The sequence below is a fragment of the Elaeis guineensis genome, chromosome 2 (assembly GCF_000442705.2).
Source record: "Elaeis guineensis isolate ETL-2024a chromosome 2, EG11, whole genome shotgun sequence".
Classification (NCBI taxonomy): domain Eukaryota; kingdom Viridiplantae; phylum Streptophyta; class Magnoliopsida; order Arecales; family Arecaceae; genus Elaeis; species Elaeis guineensis.
The window spans coordinates 88102343-88127025 of NC_025994.2; the positions used below are offsets into that span (position 1 = coordinate 88102343).

At 36.4% G+C, this 24683-nt stretch overlaps 3 protein-coding genes across 3 annotated transcripts; 2 read left to right on the forward strand and 1 right to left on the reverse strand.

Annotated features, from left to right (window-relative positions):
- The first annotated feature begins 3731 nt into the window (after window positions 1-3731).
- LOC105054831 (arabinogalactan protein 13) lies at window positions 3732-4297 on the forward strand. Its single transcript, XM_010936439.4, has one exon. The coding sequence runs from the start codon at window positions 3829-3831 to the stop codon at window positions 4018-4020; it is 192 nt and encodes a 63-aa protein (XP_010934741.1). The 5' UTR covers window positions 3732-3828; the 3' UTR covers window positions 4021-4297.
- A 6019-nt stretch (window positions 4298-10316) lies between these two features.
- LOC105055411 (probable leucine-rich repeat receptor-like protein kinase At1g68400) lies at window positions 10317-12698 on the forward strand. Its single transcript, XM_010937215.4, has 2 exons — window positions 10317-11618; window positions 11826-12698. The coding sequence occupies exons 1-2, from the start codon at window positions 10421-10423 to the stop codon at window positions 12329-12331; spliced, it is 1704 nt and encodes a 567-aa protein (XP_010935517.1). The 5' UTR covers window positions 10317-10420; the 3' UTR covers window positions 12332-12698.
- Window positions 12699-19836: 7138 nt separating this feature from the next.
- On the reverse strand, window positions 19837-21141 carry LOC105054819 (uncharacterized). The gene is made up of 2 exons (XM_073252075.1): window positions 20298-21141; window positions 19837-20165 (listed from the first exon to the last, which is right to left on the reverse strand). The coding sequence occupies exons 1-2, from the start codon at window positions 21012-21014 to the stop codon at window positions 20037-20039; spliced, it is 846 nt and encodes a 281-aa protein (XP_073108176.1). The 5' UTR covers window positions 21015-21141; the 3' UTR covers window positions 19837-20036.
- Between the last annotated feature and the right edge of the window lie 3542 nt (window positions 21142-24683).

Consider the following 24683-nt stretch of genomic DNA (forward strand, 5'->3'; position numbering starts at 1 on the left):
TAACATACAAGTTTGCAAAAAAGGATATCAAAAAATAAATAAATGAGATGCTCAAAAAATATCGCAAATAAGAATTTATTGAAGTAAATAGTGAATGATTAGACAGTAATCAAGTGAGAGGAGATGGTAGGGGTTGTAATTCTTAACAGTTTAACCTATTTAGCCTGTTTCAATCTACTGTAGATCGAGTTAGATTACTAGTTTAATAAAATTGTCCGGTTTGATCTGAATTTTCAACTTGTTTGATAAACAAATCGAATTAAAATTGTTGGATTTTGATCTATCATATGTTTGATCCAACCCGTATATTGTTCAACCCAATCCAACCCGATTGCCCCCTTAGGAGGCAGGTTGCTAGAATGAAATGAGAAGGGTTAATCTAGATTAGGTTTATTCAACAAATCGAGAAAGGCATTCGAAAATAAGGAGAGTGGTTTTTCTATATATTCGAGTTTTTATCCGAACAGATTCGATACATTTCAATTGATCCAAATAGACTAGATTACTAAATCAGGGCGGCTCAGGCCAAGTTGGAAATACAAAACCCATACTCGATCTTGTTTTCAAAGCAAACGTAGTATTTTAACTCTAGCTTGATCCACATGTCTTAAAAGTTAAAAACCGGATCAGATCAGTTTTAATCAGGTTGAGACTGTATCAGGTTAAGGGACAACCCTCCTATTAATTTGCTGCCCTAATCTTATCAGGTGACTTCTGTTATAAGCTGTCTTCTATAACAAGTTCTACATGATGTTATGCCCCTTCTGGTTATCATAAGGAAGGGTCTTTATATCAAAGGATGTCACATCAGAGTGAAAGCATCCTTCTATCCTGTAAAATGGCTTGCTACCTTGTCACCAAACTGTGAGGCTTATCGCAAGTAAGATTTGAAGTAACACATGGCTTTTTATCAAAATAATAATAATAATAATATAAGGTAACACAGGGCTCTGTCCAAAAATAATTCCCATATGATTCAAAAATCCTCTGTGTTATTTTTGTGAACAAGTCTTTGGATGTTTCCTGGCTAGTAGCGACCTCTCAGAGGGAAGTTCAGAATGGCTGTTGAACAATTAGCACCTATTAGTGTTGTGCCATATGCTGGACCTGTGGAAGCAGGTTTATTAATCAAAGTTGGTGAACAATTATAGTTAGAAACCAAATTTGGCATGATTAGGGCTCTTAGTGGCCCCAGAAGAGTCCAGCTGTCCAGCTTGTTAGTGGTTGTTTCAATTTGGGCACTGGGATTGTTAGTTTGCATGGCAAGCAGGCCTAAAATGACTCAAGCTTGGTTGCTTCCTCTTAGTTAGGCATGTCTTGTTGACAACTTTCAGTTGGGCATGTCTTGCTGACCACTATAAAGAAAATATGTGGATCTGTTCTGCTATATAACACAAACTCCCTAAACTTGCTCCTGAAGCATGTCCAAAAGCATTCTTATTTCCCTACCCCATGTCTCCATGTTTTTTAGGCCAAAGTGCATATAGAATTTGGAGTGAACACCTACCATATTTCAGGTTTTTACATTATGTGGAGATGTGTTTTGGGTGTGAAAATCTATTTATAAGCCAATTTTAGGCTTAACCTGGATATGTTAATTTAATCTGAAAATCTATATTTTATAATGAATAATAAAACAAGCAAAACAGCAACTAAATAATACATATTATTGGGATAGTCATCTTCTAGGTAAACAATTTAAAGATAGCGAGGACAGCTTGAGATTACTGGAACTTGTAGTTCAAATTAAGAATATCAACCAGCTCAAATGATAGTTTTCCATTGCAAAAAAGACGCATGTTTAGTATGTTTGTTTGATTTCCGGCTATAATCCCATGTATGCTAATCCTAGGAATACCGGCACCAAAAAGTAAGCTGGGCTTGTTTGGCATTATTATTATTTTCATGTTTTTGTTTCTCTACAAATCAGTGGAATATTAAATAAAGATTAATATTGAGGATAGTGATATGCTTCTAAACCGATACAACTGATATATTATACCGATCGATAGGAGCTCATCACATAGCCACAAGCTGAAAAATAAGAGCCCATCGCATGGCCAATCTTAGAAGTGTACAGAGAATTTTTCAAATTTCAAGCTCTCTTCTTGGTTGGCACTAGTTTGGCCATGATCACGAACAACTCTTTTAACTATGCAATATGTGAGCGATTTGCATAAGCAAAATATATTGGTTGATCCTTGGACAAGACATAAAATTTGTTACCAAAACTATTAGTACACGCGCCTAATTTGCCCGATGAAAGGCATTAACCCTTGCCAATATAAATCACTCTCAAGGACCCTTCACATAAGTGCCCTAAGTACTTTTTCGACCCATTACACTTCTATTCTACTGCTCCTATAACGTCTTCATTATTTCTTTGGAGTTGAATTTGACTTAAGCATCAGAGAATTTCTCATTGTATATTTTTTAAAAAATAAACTTTTTTATCTGTGTTATTTTATGTCAATTCTAGCATTGAAGCCACCATCTTATCATTGCCTTCTTGATCCTTTTCACCTAGAAGATGTGTAGCAACTTTCAAACCAACTTTTCTAATTGGAATAATAGGTATGTCGATCTCTCCAGTGGTTTAATCAGCTTAACGTTTGAAGTAGACTAGATCTCCATGACAATGGATAGTATTGGCACAACATTTCTATCATTTTTTAATTTTATTTTTTTGAAGCCATTGTCTTATCACAGCTTTCTTGATTGATTCCTTTTACTTTGGATATATGTAGCGACTTTCAAGCCAACTTCTTTAATTAGGACAACAAGCAAGTCGATCTCTCCAATGATTGATCAGCTCGTTGTGTAGAGCGAATCAGATCTTAGCATCAATGATAGTATTGGCACAAAATATCTATTATTTTTTAATTTTATTTTTTTCGAAGCCACTGTCTTATTATAGTTTTTTTGATTGATCTTTTTTATCTTGGACATACGTAACGACTTTCAAGCCATCTTCTCTAATCGGAACAACAAGTAAGTCGATCTTTCTAATGATTTGATCAGCTTGATGTGTAGAATGAATCAAATCTTAGCGGCAATGATAGTATTGGCACAAAATTTTTATTATGTTTAATTTTATTTTTTTTGAAAACAATAAATCCTTGCTCCCTTTTTTTTTTTTTTTGGTAACAAAAATCCTTGCTTTCAAAAACTCTAAAGATATCTTACCCAAAAAAAACTCTAAAGATTTTATAAATATATATATGTATTTAAATTTATATCTAGTGTTTGGGTTCACTTTTTTAATTTTTTAAAAAAAAAAATTTTTGAAAAAACAAAGATAATACGAAGGCGGGCTTTGAACGGCAAGAAACAGCAATTTGTAACGGAAGTAACAGCTGGCGAGAAAGAGGAAACAAAACTGAGGCTCTCGGCACCTAAGGTAGAGGAAAGGAGAGGGAAAAAAAAAAGGGGGACAGCTACAAGGGTGGGCCCCATAACGGGCTGAGGCCAGCTGTATGGCACCGCTCGGCGGACAACCTGTCGACAACATGCGCCCACGATTCATCATCAACTCTCCACCTCTTCGTCGCCGTCTCCGCCCTCCATACCAAACCATACGAAACCGACCCCTTTTTTTTTTAGCCCTCAATAAACGCTAAAACCACCAACCACACGCCAAAAGCGAGCGAGGCGCCAGCAGGACTTCTCTCCCCGGGCAGCCCGGTCAGCCTGCCCGAAACACCTCCCCACCTTTCCCTCTATAAATCCCCTCCACTCTCTCGTAGCTCTCTACGGAATTCTTGCAAACATCTAGCGATCCCCATTACTCTCCCTGTTCGCTTTGTCAATTCTTCTTCTCCGATCCCAATGGAGGCTGGTCTGAAGCTGAGGTTCTTCGCCGTGGCCATGCTGGCCGTCGTGATGGCCTCCTCCCTCGTGGAGAAGGCGGCCGCCGCCGACGCCCCAGCCCCCAGCCCCACCTCCGGCGCCTCCGTCGCCGCCCCCGCCGCCGCCCTCGCCTCCCTCGCCACCCTCGCCTTCGGTTACCTCTTCTGTTGAACGAAGAGAGCGTCGTCTTCGGATGCAGATGCCTCTCTTCTGCTGTAATTTGTTCATCTAATTTTGTTTCGTGACGGTTGGTTGGGTTTCATTTCGGGGTGGTGTGGTTGGGTGGAGAAGGACGATTGATCCGGTGAGGGATGTAATGTACGTGTGTGGGTGTTTGTATATGTATATGTATGTATGTGGTGGCTCTGTGCATTGTATCATGGTGTGGATGGTTATGTGATTTATTTCATTCATTTGAGTTAGAGAAATAAAACGGTGTATTTTGCTAGCATTGTTGTTGGCGTGATCAAAAATCTTTTGTGTTTGCAGTGCTTTGCAATTTTTTTTTTTTTTTTAACTATCTTATCTTGATTATATTTTTATTTTATCACGCACATTGTAAGACAAAAGTTGCATTCTTTAGGGCTTCAAAGTTTGAATTGTTGTTTATGGTTGTTTCAAGTTATTCACATCTTGGAAAAAAGTAGCATTTTCTTGTAAAGAAATCACAAAGAATGAATGCCTTAAAACCTTGCAGCCCTAGAGCATTGGTGTCTAATCCAATATTAACACAATCCACAAGCCTTGACGTTGGTCTGTTAGTATCCTTCATGCTTGTATTTCTTTGTCCTCGATTGATAAAAGCCGGGCGGTTGACACCTCCCTTTCAATTTTTTTTTTTTTAAATAACATGGATTGTATTTGAATTGTGCGATCTATACTTTAAATTTGTTTAGGTTAGTCGATCGTTGTTATTAAAATGGCATTAATCTTGACTTTTTTCCATCCAATTGCATCATAAAAGATGTATCCTTTATAATTTATTTATGCTAAAACTTAATTAAGTGAAGTTTTTTCAGAGGATAAAACTCAGGACTCAACGTCTCATACCATCGACCATCCTTTTTTGTTTGATATTAGGTTAATGTACATCATCCAACAAATATTTTTCTAGCAGCTAAGTCATTTACCAGTTAGTTTATTAGATATATAAAAAGGACATGGATACGAGCGTTTTATTCTCAAAGACACAACAAGCGAATCAAGTGGGTGGGAACAAAGTAGCCGGCTGGTCTTAGCTGTTCACATGGGCGATGAGCATGCAAGTGTCCCAATCGCTGGCATTCTTCCTTGCATCGCTGGAAACACGAGTTTTAGCTTGCTTCGGTACCACCCCTTTCTCTCTTTTGGTACACTCCTCCATTATGTGAGGGATGCCTTGGCGCACCATGTGGGAGGGCGAACACAATCATTCTCATGTGAGCTGCCCGATCTGCATGTCCGCTGATTTCACGAGAAATGTGTGATACATAAGTACTTTCTGAAATCAGATTTGTAGGATGTTTCAAGCAAATCATAGGCTATTATACTTTCGAGAAGTATTTGGTTGGGAGGAGTGGAGTCTGAAATTGAAATCGAAATAGATGACTTTCATTCTAACTATTTAGTTGGGAGGAGTCCTATTCTGATTTCGATTTCAGAATGGAATGAGAATGATTCAATCTATATAGAACACAGTTCCTACTCTCCTCTATGGATTCAAATTTTTATTCCAATTCCGATTTCGATTCTGATCACGAACCAAACGCTTCAGAGAATTTGGCTATTCCAATTCCGATTTCAAGCCATTCTGATTTTGGTTGCGAACCAAGCACCTCCCAGTGTAACAAGTATCTGAGGGGGTGTTTGGTTCGCAACCGAAATCGAAATGAGAATGGGAATCGGAATGGCCAAATCTCCCGAAGCGTTTGGTTTGTAACTGGAATCGAAATCGAAATCAGAATTAGAATGAAAATTTGAATCTATAGAAAAGAGTAAGGATTGAGTTCTATATAGATTGAACCATTCCCATTCCATCCGGAATGGGAATAGGATTCCTCCCAACCAAATGGTTAGAATGGGAGTCATCCATTTCGATTCCGATTCCAGATCCCTAATCTCCCCAACCAAATACTCTCTGAAACTCTAAGGGGATATTTAGTCCGTAACCGAAATCAGAATGGGAATCGAAATTACTTGGAATCGAAATCAGATTGGCCAAATCTCCTGAAGCGTTTAGTTCATGATCAGAATCGAAATCGAAATGGAAATGAAAAATTGAATTCATAGAGGAGAGTAGGGATTGAGTTCTATATAAATTGACCCATTCTCATTCCATCTCGAAATCGGAATAGGAATGGGACTCCTTCCAACCAAATGGTTGGAATGGGAGTCACCGATTTCGATTCCGATTCTAGATCTCCACTCCCCCCAATCAAACATCCTGTAAAATTTTATAAAGCCCTTCAATTGTTTGATGTAAAAATTTGGACAATTTTATTAAATATTTTTTAATTTAATTTCAATAAAAATACTGTTGGTAATTATCTATTAAATCATCACCAACTTATTTGTAAGGATCCATGTGGCCTTGTGTTTTGTTTCACACGGGCTATGCATTAGATAGGCATTGGATATTTATATAAAATTAAAAAAATTTAAATAATATTTTTTAGTTAATAATTTTGAATAAGCCTTAGACTACTAATTATTATATGGATATGCAATATTGGTGACGTCCATCCAGCTCCATCTATTCTTCAGCTATTCATAGATTTTTCATATTAGACAAGTAAGCTGAACTTTTAGCATTCTCCTTGCAACAATATAAATATACATAAAAAATTAGAAATTGATAAGCTAGCTTGATAAAGTCCTATCGATTTACCACTTGCAGATTTTTATTTGCTACAGGATCCATTTGATTTGGGGTATATTAGATTACGAAATAATCTAATAATTTCTGAAAATTATTTAGCTTAAAAAATAATTATAAAAAAAATAATTTTTACTATATTTGATTAGTGAAAAAATTATTTTAAAAAATTACACTAAAAAAAATGACTATATTTGGTTGAAGATAAATTTATATAGGACTATGACCAAACTTACAAATATATCTTTGAATATAAAATAATTTTTTAATACTAAAATAGTATTATCATCTCCAATTAATTTTTATATAATGGCTACAAGCGCATAGTCCTTTATATAATATCATTTTCATCTTAATTTTTTTATAAAATATTTTTATTAAATAAATTTGAAAAGATATTATAACAAATTCAATGATTATTAATACAATTTTATTGAAGATATTTTTATCAAGTATGGATTATTATCATTCAAAAAATTATCAAATACCAATCCATCATAATATTTGTTTTATCTTCTTTCTTTGAAAAATAAATATGGAGCCTACTAATTTTTTTATTATCTTTTTTTTATTTTTCATATCAAATATAATAATTTGATATCAAATTTATTTGCTCATACTAGATTACCTTCAATCAAACCGGCCCATAGAGTAATTTGATTTTCTCACCCAGTGAGTGATTAGTAGCTATCACGAAAGATACAAAAGAGGCTAGTGAGGACTTTCTTTCGTCAATAGAATGTGCATCACGATTGAGGGAAAGAAGCTTCCAAACCTAAGCTTGACAATGACATTTTAGCAATGTGCAACAAATATTAAACAAACAAATGAGATGCGGTGTTTTAATGAATCCATTTGGACTCTGTCCAAGCTTCGCTTTTTTTTTTTTTAAGAACAAAGTATGATGCCGAATTTATACGTCATAAATAATAGGTTTATAATGTATGAATATTTTTTAAAGAAAATATGTATACATATATTAGAATGCTTTTTTTAAAAAAAAAAAACTTGTTTAACTATTTTAAGAACCCATCAAGTGCCCAGATGAAACAAGAACGTTGCAAATTTAGGAAAGCTAAAATAGGATTTACTAAGGGTCGAAAGTCAGTTCCGAATCAATCTAAGTGGAATCAACCAGATGCTCTCTATTTTCTGTGATTTTTTATATTTAAAGGGATGTTTGATTAAGGAGAGTGAAGGTCTGAAATCAAAATCGGAATGAATTACTCCTATTCCAATCGTTTGGTTGGGAAGAATTTCATTTCGATTTCGATTCTCATTTCGGAATGGAATGAGAATGGTTCAATCTATATAGAACTCAATCCCTACTTTTTTTCTATGGATTCAAATTTTTATTTCAATTTCGATTAGGATATTTGATTCGTAACCGAAATCAAAATGAGAATGGAAATCGGAATGGCTTGGAATCGAAATCGGAATGACCAAATCCCCCCAAGCATTTGGTTCGTGACCGAAATTAGAATCGAAATCGGAATTGGAATAGAAATTTGAATCCATAGAGGAGAGTAAGGATTGAGTTCTATATATATTGAGCCATTCTCATGCCACTCCGGAATCGGAATCGGAACGAAACTCCTTCCAACCGAATGGTTCGAATAGAAATCATCTATTTTAATTCTGATTTCAGACTCCCACTCTCTCCAACCAAATACCCCTAAATATAATTTGCGCGGACTCAAAGTTTTTACACTGCTTGTATTCTTGCAGACGTTGAATTTCGATCTGAATCGAGGTTGTTCCCGATCTCTTTGTTTTATTGTCACAAACATTCAGTTCATGGTATTTGTTTCTAGTTTCAAGATTATTTTGTTTACTTGCATTTTTTTTTTTCTCAGGAGTTACTGCAATCTTGGTTAATCCTTGAGATAATTTTTGCATACTTTCACAATTACAGAGTTATTAATACATTAGTTTCTCCATATTGAACTCGAGGAGATACCCTTTGATATACTTTGCCTTTAGCCTTTATTAATATCCGGGTTCTCAGCATCCAAACTATTGAACAAATAAAGGATTCAAGCAAGAAGACATACAAAAAGAAAAAAAAAAAAAAAGCAAAAATAAAAAGAGTTGTGGATCAAAATTATGCAAGTAAATGTAAATGTGTCCAAGGTGATCGAATTTGTTTGCGTGGTTCTCCGAAAACTTTGTGCAGTGTAGCCTTCGGCCAATTGCAAAGCTCTAATGAGCGTTTCCGAGTAATGAAGATGCAAAAGAGTAGTGCAACCTCTGCATATAATATATGGTGCTGCTACCTCTCTTTCCTACTTATTAATCACTCTTTGGTCACACTGAATATTTGGTACCAGGTAAAAACCAGGAGCTCCCAGGGAACTTAATGGACAGATCTCATCGTTATCACCAAACAAAGTGCACATTTAACTCAATCTTCAGAATTAATTCGGTTTCATTGGCTTATGTGAATGTAGCAGTGCTTCCGGATCCTCATTTCTTAGTTCTTAACTGCAGGCTATGGCAGCTACAGATACGTTCAGGTTTGAAGAAGATGTGAAGATATGGCTGGTTAACAGAAGATGGGAGATGGAATGCAGAATGATCTCCTCTTGACTGGTTCATGAAGAGCCGATTAAATTTAGTTATGAGGCCAATTTTCTCGAAAGCAAACTTATGAAGCCAAGATTTAGCTGTCTGTTTGCTGGAGAGCTTATTCTATATCATAAATGGAACAAAGCCCTCACTCAATTACTATTATTTGGAAAGCATGGATATACTTATGGAATCACCTTTACATTGAATTGGTGACAAAATGCCCAACCAAGTAAGAGGAGGATTACCAATCAACATCAACTTTATTGTTGATGGATTTTGATTTCTGAACTAGACATCCACTTCGATATCGAGCTAATTATTTCACTACATTGTGGATGGATTTTGAGTTTCTGACCGAGAGCAGGGGAAGTCTTGATGATCAAGAGAAAGTGAGAACAACAATATTGAGAGAGCTTCCATTTGCTTTAAATTTTCCCAATGATGTCTCTAAGATACATTTACGTAGGAGTGTCAGAAGTGCATGCATTATTTTTCATCATCTGTTAGATTCCAGGAATTAATGCATGCCAGGCAAGAATACTTCTTACAAAGAAAAGTTACGAGGAAATGAGTGGAGTGTCACGTTCCGTGCCATATGGAAGCATAAAAAAAACCTTAAATCTCCCCATAATAATTAACTTGCACAACTCAACACGCATGATATCATGATCAAATCGTCCCGATTGCGTTCCCAGGGTACTGATGCCATTAAATCAAAAAGATCAATTTACTTGATGATCTCAAGCAGCGTGCTAGCGTATAACAAATCTTGACTCGTGTGGAACAAAGAGATTTTTTTTTTTTTTTTGGTTCATCCGATAAAGAAGAATATCTAGAAATCCACAATGGCTTGCAGAGCTCCAAACACACCCATCCATTTCCTCCCCAGTAGTCAACATCTTTTTCTTTCTTTTGGTTCCCGTTCTCTGTCCTTTATGCACACTTTCGCATTAGTCTAAAAACTAGCTTCCTTTTCCTCTTGGAATCGTCTCTGTGCCTCTTATACTCTTTTAAGCTTTTTTCAAAGACAGAACCTCTAAACCATCCCGCCAATCTCTTCTACAGTCTCACCATCTCTTCACTCAACCTCTTGTTATAAAGCCCATTGCCATCCCACTGTGCTACTATCAAACTGAATAAGCCCAAATGGCATTGCTCCATTACTTTCTCCTCTCCTTCTTAACCATTTCTTCTGAACTTGGACTAGCTCTCCACAGCCAAGACCTGCTCTCCCTTCTCTCCTTTAAGGCTTCTGTTGATCCCCTAAATAGTTTGTTGGACACTTGGGAGGGTTCCAATCCATGCTCTGGCTTATGGGTTGGGGTTAAATGCTACCAAGGAAGGGTTGTAAGCATCTTTCTCGATGATGCTTCGCTGGTTGGAAGTGCAACTCCACTGTTTGGTCTCAGCCAGATCAGAGTCCTCAGCCTTAGAAGGAATGCTCTCAGTGGCTCTCTACCCCATCTGACCAACCTCACAAACCCAAGACTGAGGCACCTCTTCCTCTCCCACAATCAATTGGATGGAACTCTCAACATTTCACTGCCTTCTTTGCTTTCTCTTCGGATCGAGCACAACGATTTCTCTGGTAGGCTGGAAGGATTGCACCTGCCATCTGTGGCGGACTTCAATGTATCGGTGAACCGCCTAGCTGGAGAGATCTCCGGTGGTCTTTCGAAATTTCCAAGTTCAGCTTTCCATGGGAATCCTACTCTTTGTGGTTCACCTCTTCCAAGCTGCAGCAAGATCTCACATTTGTCTAATGCTACCAATACTAGTAGTCCATCTCCAGCTCCTATAATTGTTAGTACCTGCTCCAGTAGAAGCTCGTCTAAACTTGGTATAACCACACTCCTGTCCATTGGTATAGGTGACATAGTGGTGATAGCAATGGCTCTGGCTATTGTCATAGGAATGTATACATGGTTTCAGAGGAGGTTTTCGATGCCTCCAAATGCTACCACCGGTGCTCGGGGGCTTGAATTGGATCATGGATTTGTTGAAGAGAAGGAGATGGGTAGGAGATTGGTTTGCTTTGAAGGAGGGGAGGATCTTAGGCTGGATTCCCTTTTAAAAGCTTCAGCTGAGGTGCTGGGGAAAGGAATGTCAGGGAGCACATACAAAGCAGTGCTTGAAGATGGAATAATGGTTGCAGTCAAGAGGCTTAGCGCAGTGCAGTTTCCTTCCCACAGCAAGGCTTTCAATCAGCGCATGCATCTGATCGGAAGGCTGAGGCATTCCCATGTGGTGAGCTTGCGGGCATATTGCAATGCCCATGAGGAGAAGCTTCTTGTCTATGACTACATGCCCAATGGAAGCCTATACTCCCTCTTGCAAAGCAACAGTAACTCTTCTAAACACTTACTTTCTAAAAGTAATCTTCACTGACTAAACTTGATCCAGATTTCATCTATGAAGGAAGCAATGACATTATAATATCAAGCATTAACAGATTAGTTTTTTGAAGGGCAGCATTAACAACTTAGTGCAACAAAGGAGCTGGTAAGTTCAAATTTGAATATGATCTAAATTTTATTTGGTTCTATTTCAGGAGGAAGAAACTTGGACTGGAGGAGTAGGAAACAGATACTAATGGGAGTAGCCCATGGCCTCAACTTCATCCACACCTTCCCTGCACGGCCACCACTGGTCCATGCTAACATCAAACCATCGAACATCCTCATCGACGAACAGGGCAATGCATGCATCACAGAATGCAGTATAATGTGCTTTGCTGCCAACTTTCACCAATCTTTGCTGCTTCCTCATGCTTCCACCCTTTTCCCTGAAAGAAGGAATTCTGCAGCCACATCAACTTGGCATGGTTATAGAGCTCCTGAGCTCACTGTGGGCAAGGGGAAGGTTACCCAGGAATCGGATGTCTATAGTTTTGGGATGGTGCTTCTGGAAGTGGTGACAGATAAAGAGATTGATGATGGGGAATGTGAAGGGGAGATGATGGGGATGGTGAAGATTGGAATGATGTGCACTGCAGAATGCCCTGATGAACGGCCGAAGATGAGTCGGGTTTTGAGCATGATGGGTGAATTTTTGTAGGGAGTAGTAATTGTCTATCATGTTCTCTGAATTCCAACTCTGGAGCCGAAATTTCTTATTGCATGGAGGAGTGCTTGCCAAACAATGTCATCAATGAGCCCTCAGATTCTGTTTGGATATATGCAATTTTTAATCCAAAACTACTAGTTCCTGGCAGTTCAGACCAGAGCGGCTTTAAATCAAAATTTTGCCAAGAGAACTTAGGAGAAATTCTTTGTGCACCGCAGGCGGCGCAGAAAATTCGAAGTAGAATGTACCATTTCATTTGGAGAAAATATTCATTGCAACAGTGATACCACATCACCGTTGTAACAAAATAATGAAAAATTAGGAATGGATGAAATACATGGGAATAGTATGGGGTATTATCTACGAAAATTAATGTAATATACGATAATCGATGAAATATAAAAATTTTCATTAGTTTGTTATAAATTTGACATGGTATCATCATTGCAACGAATATTTTTTCATCTTATCCGATTGACCCATGTAGTCATCACTTTCCAACATTCCTTTAATGCCTGTAGATCGATTTTTTCGTTTAAAAATTTTATATAATGAAAATATCTTTATTTTTTGAAAAAAATTATGACATCCTCTGGCATAATATAATTCAGAATGTCATAAGATGGTTTAAGATATCATAATATGAGACGTGTATTTTTGTCCACCTATTTTCCAACGCACATTTAATGTTTGCACACCAGCTTTTTCGTTTAAACATTATGAATAACTAAAATATTTCTGTTCTTTAGAAAAAATTATGACATCCTGTGCGGATGCAGGATGTCATAATATGGGCATAGAATATCATAATTTTTTCAAAAAATAGAAGTATTTTCGTCACACAAAATTTTTAAGCGAAAAAGCTGACCTGCAGATATTAGATGCGCATTGAAAAATGATGTCTATGTGCACTAATCGGATGAGACGGTGCACTCTATATCGGATTTTCTACACCGCCTACGGCACACAAAAAATTTCACGAGAACTTAGAGATGTTTTGCAGACCAATGGGCCCAAATAAGAATTAAAAAAGTTGATAATGCCTCGTAGCCTTCGAAATGTCTGGAAAAGAAATGTCAAGAAAAATTTTATGCTGCAAGGGCAATAGAATAGGCCTAGTAATTTTTGAAACAGAGAAATGAATTAGAAGGGAAACTTTAAAAACTCCTATTTTGAGGGGAAATTTCATGGGAAAAGGTCTTTTTCCCCTAAGATACAGGAACATATCACATTATTTCGTGCAAAGAATCTCACTAAAGCACCATCCGTTATTCTCACATGCATACACAATTGATACATACGATCATAAAAATCGACAACAAATGCTCTCAACTCTCCTTGGAGTAGCCTTATGGTGATCTCCAGGACCTGTTTGGCATCTCAAGAATCGTATCATATGGCTTAGTTAGGAGGCTCGTGATAATAGGATTACAATCATTCATTTCAGGCCTCTTGGAGGGGACTCCATTTCCATTCCCATATGGTGTGCTCCAAAGCAGCCTTAGACGTCATCTTTCATTTTTCTTGCAAAAAATTCCTCGTTTCATTTAATTCTATTTTTGTTTTAGATCTAAGATTCTAACTCTATTTAAAAAAAAAAAAAATTGGGACAGTTTGCTTTGTTTTAATTTTGTTTTATGCCTAAATTTTCTTTTGTAAGAAAGGAGGAGAATCTCTACAACACTGGTCTGTTTCCAGCTCGAGAAAGACTTGTAGTGACCTAAGGGAGTGCTTGGTTCACGGCCGGAATGGAAATCGAAATTAGAATGGTCAAATCTTCTGAAGTGCTTGATTCATGATCGAAATCAGAATTGGAATGAAAATTTGAATCCATAAAGGAGAGTAGGGATTGAGTTCTATATAAATTGGATCATCTCCATTCCACTTCCAAATCAGAAACGGAATGAAAATGGGACTCCTTTCAACTAAATGGTTGGAATGAGAGTCATCTATTTCGATTCCGATTCCAAAATCCCACTCCCCCAACCAAGCATCCTCTAAATCTTTTTGAGAGTCTATATGGATATTCCTAAAGCATTAGGCAGAAAATTCTATAGAAATTGAGCCTGTTGATCCATCTAACTTGCATTTTCTGGGAGTCTGCCTAAATCCAGTCTAAATTTTCACCTTTAGATGGTTGGAAGAAAATAGATCTATAGAGATTTTTTTTCCTCCCTATGGAATTTAGACCGAATCATATTTAGTTTATATGGGCTGTCCTTAAATCAATAGCCCAATTTATGAATCTTACAGGAGTTTCCGTCCAGTTCTATGCAAATATCCTAACAAGCCCTAAGTTTTGAGGGAAGGATATCTTTATATAATTTAATAGATTTATTTAATAATGAAACTTTTTGCTTAGGACCTTCCATATCCGATTTGACCAATTGACTTTCAGGTCAAGTACAACAATATGAAATTGGAAAGCAACAATCAAAACGGATAGTTTGAATCATCAAATTTAGTACTTTTGAACTACTTACAATCCCAAAGATTTGTTAATTGAAGACCTCCTATACTATGCATCAAGTGATCAATACAAGTATTACATTGTGTTATTTATATTATATATTTTAACTCCTTGATATATATATATATATATATATGTATATATTAGAGGGATCTTCCAATCATGTAATTTTTCGACATCGAATAGTCCAGAAGTAATAGATGATATTCAATAACTTAAATCATTAATTTAAAACTCCTATCTTTCAATATCATATGATTGGATCCAATCTGAAATTAGATAGATAAAATCAGATCCATGGACAAATAAATAAATTTATTCTAGACAATTTGTTGGAGAGACCGCATTTAGGAAACTTTTAAATAAGAGACTATAGATTGCATTTTGACATTCAGCTATGTAGAATAATCTATATCATCATATAGAATATGAAATACCATACTGTCCGTACCATATCGTATCGGTCTCATACCGATATGTCGTTTCAGAATATACCGATATTAACGTACTGTATCGAACCATGTATCAACATTAAATAAAATTTTATCGATATGAGATTTGATACCAAGATGATGAATTTTGATATAGAATTTAAGATACTCTAATGAATGCCTCCAGGAATTGCAAGCCATCAAATTTGTAGGTGTAAGGAAGCTAAACAACTATAATTGATTAAAGGAGATTGAACGAGACTATGTTAGCATCAACCAATCTGTCATACGAAATTAGGTAATTTATCCCAATTAGCCATCCAATGAAATGACCATCTCATGTCAGAGCAGTCAGCCAATTTCAAATAAAAAAAGGGGAGAAGATATTGCTGGCCATCCCATCCATGTACCTGCAAAATTCCAAGGGCAGCAGGAAATAACAAATTATTTCAGCGGCCTTTGCCCTTCCTCTAGAACACAGATAATTAGATGATTTGTTCTATGGAGCCATCAAATAGAAGGAGATAGCTAAACTAATGCTAGTCATGCAAATGTGCAGTTCATTTCCAAGACTTCAAACCCAAGTAAGGTTACAAGAACGCAGTGGGACTTTATAGAGCAGAGAGGTCCCTATGTTTTCAGTCATCACCTTACAAGATTCGCAAAAGGATGTAAAGGAATTGTAACAAAATATATCAAATTAGCAGAAATATGATAGAACAACAAAGAAAAAGAGAGAGAGAGAGAAGCGAAGATTATATTATTAGTTTGTTGTCCAACCATCAGGTTGACCAAGTTGCATCTCTATTGAAGCAACTACTAAATGCCAATCAACAATTTATTGAATCAGTTACAAGTAATTGGACTCTGAAATCAGATGTCGAACCACTGAAAATTAAGATTATCAAGTATACAGACAGCTACAACTACATTTAGCAAAGTTATCGGACAGATGATAGAAACTAATCTCTCTCTAAAAAATATAATTGCAATGCCATCACCTGGATTTAAACCCAAGGCTCCCATACGGACCAGGCTGAAATAGGTCTAATTTAGAATTACAAAAGCAGGAGTCCTTTATTTAACTGGATACTAATAAATTAAAACAAAGAGAACAGAAATAACCTATACAAATACTATAGCTAACGGAGGAGCATAGAGATAGCCTGTGATACAGTAGAAAAAATAAGCACCAATATCCTATATTATGAGAAGAAAAAAAAATCTAGCATCAGAATTATGCACCGGAGACTGAAATCGAACCAAATTAACCTAAGCGAACCGAAGCAGAACAAACTCTACTCAGTGTGACCAAATAAACAAATGAACCACACATAGATAAGTTCTATACTTTCATGGAACTTAACACAACGTGCGAAAACACATTAACATCGACGGACATGATTATGGGTATATATGTTACAACTACTGCATTTAAACTCAACGACTTTTCTTACCGAAAAAAACAAAAAAACTCATGGTGGAAAGCAACAATAAAAGCAGTACTACATTGAGTAGACTAGAGACATCTGCATATAAAGATAACAAAAATTTAAAAAAAAAATCCCAAAACACTAATAACCAATGATAAACACCGGAACGAAAGAAGAATAAAAAAGTAAAAATCAAATATTACATGAAATCCCAGATCTTAACCTTTTCTGCTGGAGAATCCAGCGGTGCGCCCCCCTCCCTCTATATAATCAAACCGATTAAATTTAAATTTAAATTCAATCAAATCAAAACACTATAAATTGATTGGGTTTAAATTTAAGACCAACCAAATCAAAATACTATAATAAAAATTTTACGCCAATGATCCAAAATGTTGGGTTTGATTTACCATCTCAAAACTGCTTACATACAAAAACTCATATAGTTAGAAACCGTAAATCTATTATATAATCAAAAATTAAATAATTTAAATAAATTTAAATTAGATGTATTTTTTAAATACTTGACATATAGATTATGGATCTTCAAATCATATGATTTTTTATGTATAATTATTTTGAGATAGTAAATCACATTCAACGATTTGATTCATCAATATAGAATTTTCATTATCTAATTTTGATCTAATTAAATTGGACACAAATCTGATCTACTTCATAAAATTTATCTAATATAAATATATATATATATATAATTAATAATTTATTTTTTTTTAATAAAATAATATAAATAGCAATGGAAAGAAAATCAGAGGATAACATAAAAAAAAAAAAAAAAAATGGTCTGACGAGGTTTGACTGCTGAGGCACATGGAAACACAAGGAAGGGACTAGCAAACTAATAATAATAATAAGAAGAATAATGAGAATTTTTTTTTTAAAATTTAAACTTAAAACAAACTCTACGATTACCAATCCACTATCCACATGGCCAATTGCTCATTGGTTGCATCGTATCAACTCTCCATCATAATAAAATTTTTATTCAAGAAGTTAAAAAAACAGCTGGCAATCCTATCCGACTGATTTCCAAATAAGGACAGCACGAAAAGAACAAATGTCACAACACCTATTTACTTTCTGTGCGCGACACCCACGGAATTAACCAATTTATTCCACTCGGCCACAGGCAATCACGTAAACAACTGCGTTGGCCGAGCATCTCGGGCCCTCCTTGGACATTCATGTGCACCGCCCTAAAGAAAAGGATGTTGTTCTTAAACATCCTTGATCATTTTAATAAATCATGAACTCAAGTTAGAGGACAGCACCTTGTTTAAATCATTTCAAAAATTTTAAAAACATATCTATCAAATTAAAGATCTAAATCTATTCAAATCCGATCATAAATACTATAACAATCAATAATTAAATTAAATAAATCTGTGGATCCATGTTATAGTATCTTCTAATTCACAAAACTATCGGCAAGATATCATTTACAAAAAAAAAATAATCAAAAGATATTATTTAAATTTTTTAATTTTATATAAATATTTAAAATTTATTTAGTATATAGCCGATACATGCCTCTATAAATCTTTCAAAATGACATATAAAAAGATTGAAAAGATACAAAATAATGTGCGATCATGTTCCTAATCAAATAAATAGTTCTGAAGCTTCGTGCATTTACCGACAAACAAGCAATAGTTTAACGATAAAGCATTGCTTGCGTTTGAAGGACACGAGTAGGAAAGCGAGGGTGAAAAGGACATGCAAACCAATCCCACACCGAATGGTGGATAAAGAAGCACTCACAGTGCCGTCCCCGCACTCCGATTCCAAGCCTCCCTCATGGTCAGAATCAACGCACTGCTACCTCATGGGGGCATGCGACAAGCAACGAACCATCCATCTCTTTGTTGCCTTCTCGAAGGCCACATCAAAATTCAAAGTTTGATGCTACTTATTTCTAACATGGTGACCGGGGAAAATATTTTTATGCAAGGACATTATAAATTCATTCCCAATATGTGATAATCTTCTCCCTTCATTGCCAATAATTATTCAAGTTGTTCTCAAGTGAAGCTTTGATTCATTCAGGGGAGTAGACTAATAGGAAGGAGAGTGATAATAGAAGACTGTAGATATTTTATTTGCATAGAGTTGACCATTCTTTTGTTAATTGTTTTTTGAATAATGAGAAAGAAAGCAACTTGTAGGATGGAACCAAATTTAAACCAAATATGAAGCTCCGTGATTTGCATCTAAACCTTTTTTTATATAAATTTAATAGGATTTGAATATGATCATACGATATATCTTGAAATCAACCACCATTGACGTGGCGGACCGGCCAATAAGAACACGCTACGACATCTCTAACTGATCAATCAATAATAATTCAACATTTTGATTGGACTGACTCCAAGCAGTAACATTATGAATTTATTTTACTCTGAACTGGACACAAGATAGATATTTTAAAATTTAAATAATGAAACAAAATTTTATAGTCCAAGATTTTAAATTTCGTGAAACAAAGTTATCTCAATTTTTTTATGAAATAGAACACATCGTCGTCCCATCTCATCCCGATATTTGAGATAGAGGATATTTCTAGACGTTCCAATCAAGATACTAAAACGCTAGCGAGATGATCATATCCCAATACATGAAATGATGCCCCTTTCCGGTATCCCAAGATAACTCGGTTGGAAGCTGAAAATTCCTATTTTATGCTACATATGGTTTTTTTTTTTTAATAGAAAATATAGGGGCCCAAGCCCAGCTACATATTTAAAAGTGACAAAATCCGAATCCAATGAACTGAAAAATGATATTCGTGACAGGACATTTCATAGTTGGATCCAGACCCAAAGATATGGTTTGCATAGCCCCAGGTTTGATTCAGCCTCAAATAGTTTTGCATAGTGACTCAGCCACTATTACTCTGGACTCTACCCTCCCAACATTTTATCACATGGTTCCCAAAACTTGTTTCAGATTCATAATGAATACACCACTTCAGCATCCACTAATTTCTGAGCAGTGCAGTGCGCGCAGGCCATCACAAGTTCATATCACTGCAATCATTCCATCCTATCTCAGCAGGCCAAAATAATTGTGCTACGCACCAAGAATAGCTTTTTTTTTGGGACCAGTGCCCATCAGGACAAACCAATAGAACCCCTCAAATTATTAAAATACTCATAATTAATCATTAAATAACATCTCTTAGAAACTATTCTCCTCCAATATACATCGCAGTATACTATTCCCCCTTCCCACTTACATCCCGGAAGAGTCTGTACAACATATTTCTTCCAAAGCCCACAGCACCCAATTCCATCACAAACATTTCTTCCACGTAAATATTCCATAGGCCTTAGAATCGATCAGAGCCCATTATAGTATCCCCCAAATGATATGTGTGCCACATTTTGCGCCCTCGTCATTGGACCTCCCCTCGCCGCCGAAAGCGCATGGTTCAGCCTCGTAGCCTGCTGCACCATCTGCTTAATCCTCTACAATCCCATAACAAACCAATCAGTGAATCGAAAAAAATAATAGTTCCAAAAAATTTGAAAAAAAAAAAAAAAAATCTACGGGAATTCGGAGAATTTGAATCAATTATAGAAAGAAGGTCAACTCCAAACCTGGTCATCGGCGTAGATCTGGAACTGGATCCTCTGGTTCTGGTGCTGCTGCTTCTGCCGCTGCCGGCCACCCAAAATAAAGATACAGATGGTGGCGGCAGCCACTCCAATGGAGCACAGAGCTCCAATACCAGCCAATCTCCACCTCCAGATATTAAAACCAAAGCTCTCCCAGCAAGGCTTACCTTTGACCTCGGACTCCAGATGGTCCTCATCTTTCTCCATTTCCTCCTCCCCTTGCTCATCGAATCGAATCGGGTCGGGTTCGATATGAGGGATGATCCCCTTGGTGTTGGACTTGGGAGAGTTCATCTTCATGTCGACGAATTCGTTCTCCTTCACTTTGAAGAAGACTTGAGACACAGCAGCAGCGTCATGGCTGGCTACGATCACCGGAGGCACGACGCCGATGTCTTTGAACTCTCTGGCCACCTCATCATCCGGCTTCTTGTTTGCTACCGGTTCCGGGACGATTGGAGGGGGGAGAGCTTTTTTGGTTTCGGTTGCGGTGTTCGACTTCTCCTCCTCTGCGCGGATGCAGGGAGAGGTGGGGGAGGGGCAGATGAAGTAGTTCATGTCGACGATTCCTTTGGTATCGATGCGGATCTCCTTGGGGAATAAGTCCTTGCCACCCTCATGGCCAAATCCCAGGAAACTCTTGCTCTCAGGGAGGAACTCCCACTCCCCCAGATCCATCTCTATGGAAGTTTTCTCCATGGGAAAAAGGAAAGAGGGGGTTATAGTGTTATAAAGTGGAAGACTTGGAAGAGAGAGAGAGAGAGAGAGAGAGAGAGAGAGAGGGGGTATGGAATCAGTGAGGGATCAAAGAAGGCAGCTTTCCATGATGTGTTGGGGGGTTATGCGATATTTGTGGGAAAGCAGTGGCAGCCCCTGGCATGTCTTCTTGCTCCAGGGGAGGGAAACGGTTTGGGGAGGCGTAAGGGAGGTTGATGGGGGCTTATCCTTCCATCTAGCGACAAATGGGATAAGGACCCATTGGGACCCACCAACATTTATCTCTACCTCCTTTTTTTTTTTTTTTAATGAGTGCCCTGTATTTAATAGACATGATAAGATGTAGCTTCTGAAACAATTACTGCATACAAAAATTAGTTTTGGTCCACTTGGAGTGCAGAAATCTCTTTTAAAATCATCCAAGAGCATGTCTTGGATGGGTTCGCGCCACTCATATTATCCCATTATGATGATATTGACATTTGGATTACTTTTTCCTTCTAGATTAAAAGTTTAAGGTGCTTCTGCTCTATGAAATGCCTCCGTTGATGTATCAGGAAATCATGAGATAGATGAATGGAAGGGCCTTCTAGAGATCCTTTCTTTAGGAAACATGGTGCCATCTAAGCCACACGTGTCACCTTTGATGTAGGTTAGCCATCTACCATTCAGATCACAGGTCCTGCATGAGTTTGGGGTAGTTTGTATATTTTAATCTTGCAGGTTTTGTGGAATAGGGAAAGGTTGAGTTGGTTGATTCAATATATAGGCTTGCAACAAATATGCATACATTAATTTGGCTTTCTCCTGCAAAGAGATTCTCTTCTTAGGAGAAGAAGAGTGTGGGGTCGCTTGAGGTTTGGGTTGGAATCAAGTTTGATGGAGATGGGATATGGAAGAAAAGTGGAAAGTGGAAGGACGAATGCTTGTAAAATAAGCAAACCATCTAGTGGTTCACACAGCTTGTGTAAGACGCTTGTAAGTCTGCAAAGGGGAAAAGAAAAGTCTTCAATGAAATGTTCAAGTTATTAAAATCTCCATCTCCTAAAAAAAGTCCTAACATTTCCTCTTTCATCAAGAGATGGTGCAAAGAGGTTGTTATGTTGCAGGTCACTTGATTGCCATCATATGTGTTAAGCCTCATATATCTTGCTAATCCATTCCTTAAAAATTCGAGCTTTGGAATTAAGTGATCAGCTAACACAATAGCTAAGATTGCTACCGGTCATCAATTAAAAGCCTCTCCAGATATATGTTTTACTTAATTAACCCAAAAATTTACTTTTCGAGTGAATAAAAATTTGCCAAAGAAAGCTTCATTTTGGTAATACTGCCATGGGTTCGTCTATAGCGAGGTCACCGAAAAATTATGGTGAAACAATAAATGAAACATTTGGAGGTCTCATTATGGTAGTGTGTTTTGCATCAATCATCCACTTATTTGACACTCATCAAACTTTTGGCACTGAAAGCACCTTCTTTTATTATTTAATTGTAATTTTCCTTCTCCACATGATTCACATTATGAATGACATTACAATCATAATGAAAGTGAAATATCCTACTAGAAGAAAACACAGCTATAAAACTAATTTGACCTTTTTTTTCTATTACTGTTAGGAAAAGTTCAATTCAGAGAGTTATTATAAAACATGAACATTTGTTGCTATTTTGCAAAAAAGATATAAGGAACTCCAAAAACTGCAAATCCACAATTCCCCATTCTTTCTTCCTAGAAGATTCCCCTCGTATTGGATGTGACAAATTATTAGGTATTGTAAGAGATATAAGGCCTTAAAAGTTTCTCTTTTTTGCAAAAACATTAAAAAAATAAAAAAGACGATCCAAATTTCTGACTAAATAAAATTTTGAGCAAGCTGCAAATAAAGAACATTATATAAGTAAAATCTATTTGCATTTTTAATTCTTTCAAATGCTATACAAGAGTTCTGCATTTCATGATCCCATGAAGGCCAGAATTCATGAAAGCCTTTCTTCCCCAAGGAACAAGAGTAGGCTTGCAAATTATAATTTAAAATACCAAACGACAATCAGCAAATCTGCTCGAAAATTTGTTGAAATTGAAGAAGAAAATGACCGGCAAACTAGGTATAGCAAGCAATGAACCTTCATGTTACATTAGGCCTTTTCATTCCACCCATAGTAGCTTGGTGAAGCGTGCGTAATCTCGCCTGAATTGACCTAGCAACTCCTATCCTTCTCTTTTATTTTTCATAATTTGATGATATAAGATGGAAATCGTATTCTTGAGAAGAGAATGTTTATTGTGTTTGCAAGATTTTGACTCATTTGCCGTCCACATAACAAAAAGACCTAATCTCTAATCCATCAAAGTTTATCTTCATCTAGTCCTTTGAGCAGCAATTCCTAGCCAATATTGCATCCAATTTCAGGGCTAGCACTGCTTGCAGGGCAACATCAATTGGTAAACCTCACGCACGTTGTTTAATGAATTGACCTTCAAATGAAGAATGGAGATTCTCCCTGACGTTTTGTGTCATAAAAAGGTTAATTGTCATTCATATCGTATTCAGAAAGTAGCAGTTAACTTGAGTTAGAAGCCTTAGTTCTCTGAGTAGAACCTGCCAGACATCTGACCCACTGACTTGATAAGATATGGAATGAGACATCTTACCGGAAAATCTGACTAGTTGAGTGCAACTGAGTGCATGCCTCCTGCTTTTTTAAGTATAAGGAGGCTTGGCTAATGTTCATAAGACTGACATCTAGAGAAACAGGTGGAAGAATGATATTGGAAGTTGAAAGGTAAGTATGAGGTGCTAAATTAATAGATCATATTGGCCATGAAGCCTAGATTTGTAAGTTAAATTCATGATCTTTTTTTTTTTTTTTTTTGGATGGAAAAGGAGGTTTATGATTGATGGATGGATTATTGTCTCAATGAGGGGCATAAAAGTTAAAGCTTGGTGTTAGAGAAATCAAATCAAGTTTAGTGATAACAAGAAGAATGATTTAAATATGGGGTTTGGAAGAAGACAGTCTACCTACATGATATGAAAATGAAAGACATTCACTATGGAAATGCAACAGGCTAATTATTTGTTAGCACAAAATAGGATGGGATTTATCTAAACTGATTTGGCAAAGGGTGTCATAATCCAATCGAAAAACTAAAGGTTGTAGGTGGATGGGACCATGAGTACATTGAGTACCAATAATACCCTTTCATTATCCAACTTGGGATTATCACCACTCTCTCAACAAAAAGAATAGAAAGGAAAATTGAGGAGATACAATTACAAGTTAGAAGCATGCATGATAGATTATAGAATTTTATATATGATAGCATTGGGAGCATAATGGATTTATAAATAATTATTGTTAAACAAGTAAGATACATGCAAGAAAGATGTGGATATCTATGATCTTCAAATTGATAGCGTTATACTTCTCTCTTTTATGCAACTTTATTGATGATAAATCAAGTATTTTATGTTTACTATATCTTTTTTTTTCAAAAAAATAAAAATTAAATCAAAAAACAAAATTATATATGAACATGTAAGAGTAAAAGTTGCCTGTTTACCACCAAATACTTGTTTGGATAGTTTCATCCTTTTCCATATGAAAAAAAGATAGTGGCTCAATTAAGGATGACAACGGCTCAAA

Excerpts from the sequence above, each read along its gene's own strand:
- LOC105054831 (XM_010936439.4), top strand. The coding sequence starts at position 3,829 with ATGGAGGCTGGTCTGAAGCTGAGGTTCTTCGCCGTGGCCATGCTGGCC.
- LOC105055411 (XM_010937215.4), top strand. The coding sequence starts at position 10,421 with ATGGCATTGCTCCATTACTTTCTCCTCTCCTTCTTAACCATTTCTTCT. Across the intron at positions 11,619-11,825 it reads CTCCCTCTTGCAAAGCAACA|GAGGAAGAAACTTGGACTGG; the intron begins GTAACTCTTCTA and ends GTTCTATTTCAG.
- LOC105054819 (XM_073252075.1), bottom strand. The coding sequence starts at position 21,014 with ATGGAGAAAACTTCCATAGAGATGGATCTGGGGGAGTGGGAGTTCCTC. Across the intron at positions 20,166-20,297 it reads AGATCTACGCCGATGACCAG|AGGATTAAGCAGATGGTGCA; the intron begins GTTTGGAGTTGA and ends ATGGGATTGTAG.